The following is a 2,500-nucleotide window of genomic DNA, read 5'->3' as shown; positions in this document are numbered from 1 at the left end:
TCCTATTCCCTGTCCTCCTTCTCCCTCTCTCTCTTCTCCCTCCTCTCCCTCTCCCCCTTCCTCCCTCCTTCTTCTCCCTTCCTCTCTCTCCCTCCTCCTCTCCCTCTCTTCTCCTCCTCCCTCCTCCCTCTCTCTCCCTCCTCCTCCCTCTCTCCTCCTCCTCCCTCTCTCCTCCTCCTCCCTCTCTCCTCTCTCCTCCCTCCCTCCTCTCTCTCCCCCCTCCCCCCTCCCTCCCTCCCTCCCTCCCCCTCCCTCCCCCTCCCTCCCTCTCTCTCCCTCTCCCTCCCTCCCTCCCTCCCTCCTTCTCTCTCCCTCCCTCTCTACCTCCTTCTCCTTCCCTCCCTCTCCCTCTCTCTCTCTCTCTCTCTCTCTCTCTCTCTCTCTCTCTCCCTCTCTCTCCCTCCCTCCCTCCCACAGATTTACAACAAGAGCGACCAAACTCTGTGGATAGGCGGACGCGCCAAACTCGACAGCGGTTACGAATGGCTGGATGGCTCTGTCTTCGACTTTGTGAACTGGGCGCAGGGCGAACCGAACAACTTCTTGGGTAAGGTTTCGGACGAGGGGGGATGACGGGAGGGAGGGTGAAAACTAGAAGAAAATAAAGAAAAATAAGATTGGATGAAATATGGTATTTTTATATAGTGTTCTGTGCGTTTTGTGATTGTGGTATTGTCAGATATATAGTCATCTTGTGTATCCTTTTAATCTACACATTCAGACACGCGCACGCACACACACACACACATACACACGCACACGCACAAGCACAAGCACAAGCACAAGCACAAGCACAAGCACAAATACAAACAAACACGCACACAGAAACACATAAATAACCTTAAATAATAAACGGAAAAAAATCTTAGTAAAACCCCTCTTTTCCCACAGACCAAGAAGACTGCATCAGCATGTACACCCGCACAACCGGGTACTGGAACGACCAGAACTGCGCCCACAATGAGGGTCGTATCTGCAAGCGGCCTCACCACGCCACCCTTCCGCCCGCCCAGACGACAGCTGTCCCCGAAGGCCATTGCCAATCGGGATGGCTCCATGTCGGTGAGAACCTCAGTAAAAGCGGCTGATTTACGAGTGTTTCGGGAATCAGCTGATTTGCCAATCTTTTTTTTTTTTTTATTGGTATAGCAGGTTGATGATTCTGTCTTTCACCAATCGGCTGGTTTACTACGAATCATGTGAGTGAGGTGATTTACGAAGATTCGGTCATGAATCAGCTGGTTTTTACAATCTTTCGTGAATTGGTTGGTTTACTGAGCTTTCAGGAATCAACTGTTTTTTTTTTGCGAATGTTTCATGCTGAATCAGCTGTTTTACGGATCTATCGCGAATTAACTGGTTTACGGACCTTTTACGCATTAGCTGTTTAGGTTTACGGACCTTTTACGAATCAGCTGTTCTGGTTTACGGACCTTTTACGAATTAGCTGTTTACGTTTACGGACCTTTTACGAATTGGCTGTTTAGGTTTACGGACCTTTTACGAATTAGCTGTTTAGGTTTATGGACCTTTTACAAATTGGCTATTTAGGTTTACGGACCTTTTACGAATTAGCTGTTTAGGTTTACAAACCTTTTATGAATTAGCTGTTTAGGTTTACGGACCTTTTACGAATTAGCTGTTTAGGTTTACAGACATTTTACGAATTAGCTGTTTAGGTTTACGGACCTTTTACGAATTGGTTGTTTAGGTTTACGGACCTTTTATGAATTGGCTGTTTAGGTTTACGGACCTTTTACGATATGGCTGTTTAGGTTTACGGACCTTTTACGAATGAGCTGTTTAGGTTTACGGACCTTTTACGAATGAGCTGTTTAGGTTTACGGATCTTTTACGAATTAGCTGTTTAGGTTTACATATTTTTTCATGAATCATCTGTTTAGGTTTATGGACCATTTACGAATTAGCTGTTTAGGTTTATGGACTTTTTACGAATGAGCTGTTTAGGTTTATCCTTTATCATATGTATAATCGATATTAAATAGACTATGTTTCTTTTTTTATGTCTATTTGCCTCTCTCTTTATCTCTCTCTCTCTCTCTGTCTCTGGATCTACCAATCCATTAGTTCGTCTCTCTAACTATCTATTTATAATTCTGTCTCTCTTTTTGTATCTATCTGATATATCTATTAATCTATCTATCTACATAGTCTATGATCCAAAAGCTCTGTTTTTCTATCTATCTAACTATCCATCTATCTAATATATCTCTAGGATCCAAATGCTCTGCTTTCCATCTATCTACATAACTATCTATCTATCTATCTGATACATCTATTTATCTATCTCTCTACATTCTCCAGGATCCAAGTGCTTCAAGTTCTTCAGCGAGAGATTATCTTTCGACAACGCTCGAAATGCTTGCCAAGCTCTGGGCTCAGACGTGGACATGATCAGCGTTCATTCGGCCATTGAACAAGGTGGGTTTGTTCATGGCAGGTAGTTCTTCATCATGACCATGGAGGAGTCATGCCGAAC

At 44.2% G+C, this 2,500-nt stretch overlaps 1 protein-coding gene across 1 annotated transcript in view; it reads left to right on the top strand.

Moving 5' to 3' along the window:
- Positions 1-2,500, top strand: part of LOC122251565 (uncharacterized) — a 70,896-nt gene that overhangs the window by 51,270 nt on the left and 17,126 nt on the right. The window contains 3 exon segments of the mRNA XM_086534541.1: positions 418-547; positions 892-1,062; positions 2,326-2,442. Coding sequence (XP_086390667.1) covers positions 418-547; positions 892-1,062; positions 2,326-2,442 — 418 coding nt within the window.

The sequence above is a fragment of the Penaeus japonicus genome, unplaced genomic scaffold (assembly GCF_977035675.1).
Source record: "Penaeus japonicus unplaced genomic scaffold, GWHDUDI00000001_assembly GWHDUDI00000041, whole genome shotgun sequence".
NCBI classification, from domain to species: Eukaryota; Metazoa; Arthropoda; class Malacostraca; order Decapoda; family Penaeidae; genus Penaeus; species Penaeus japonicus.
The sequence above is the reverse complement of the archived record's forward strand: the minus strand, read 5'-3'. Positions and strand labels throughout refer to the sequence as shown.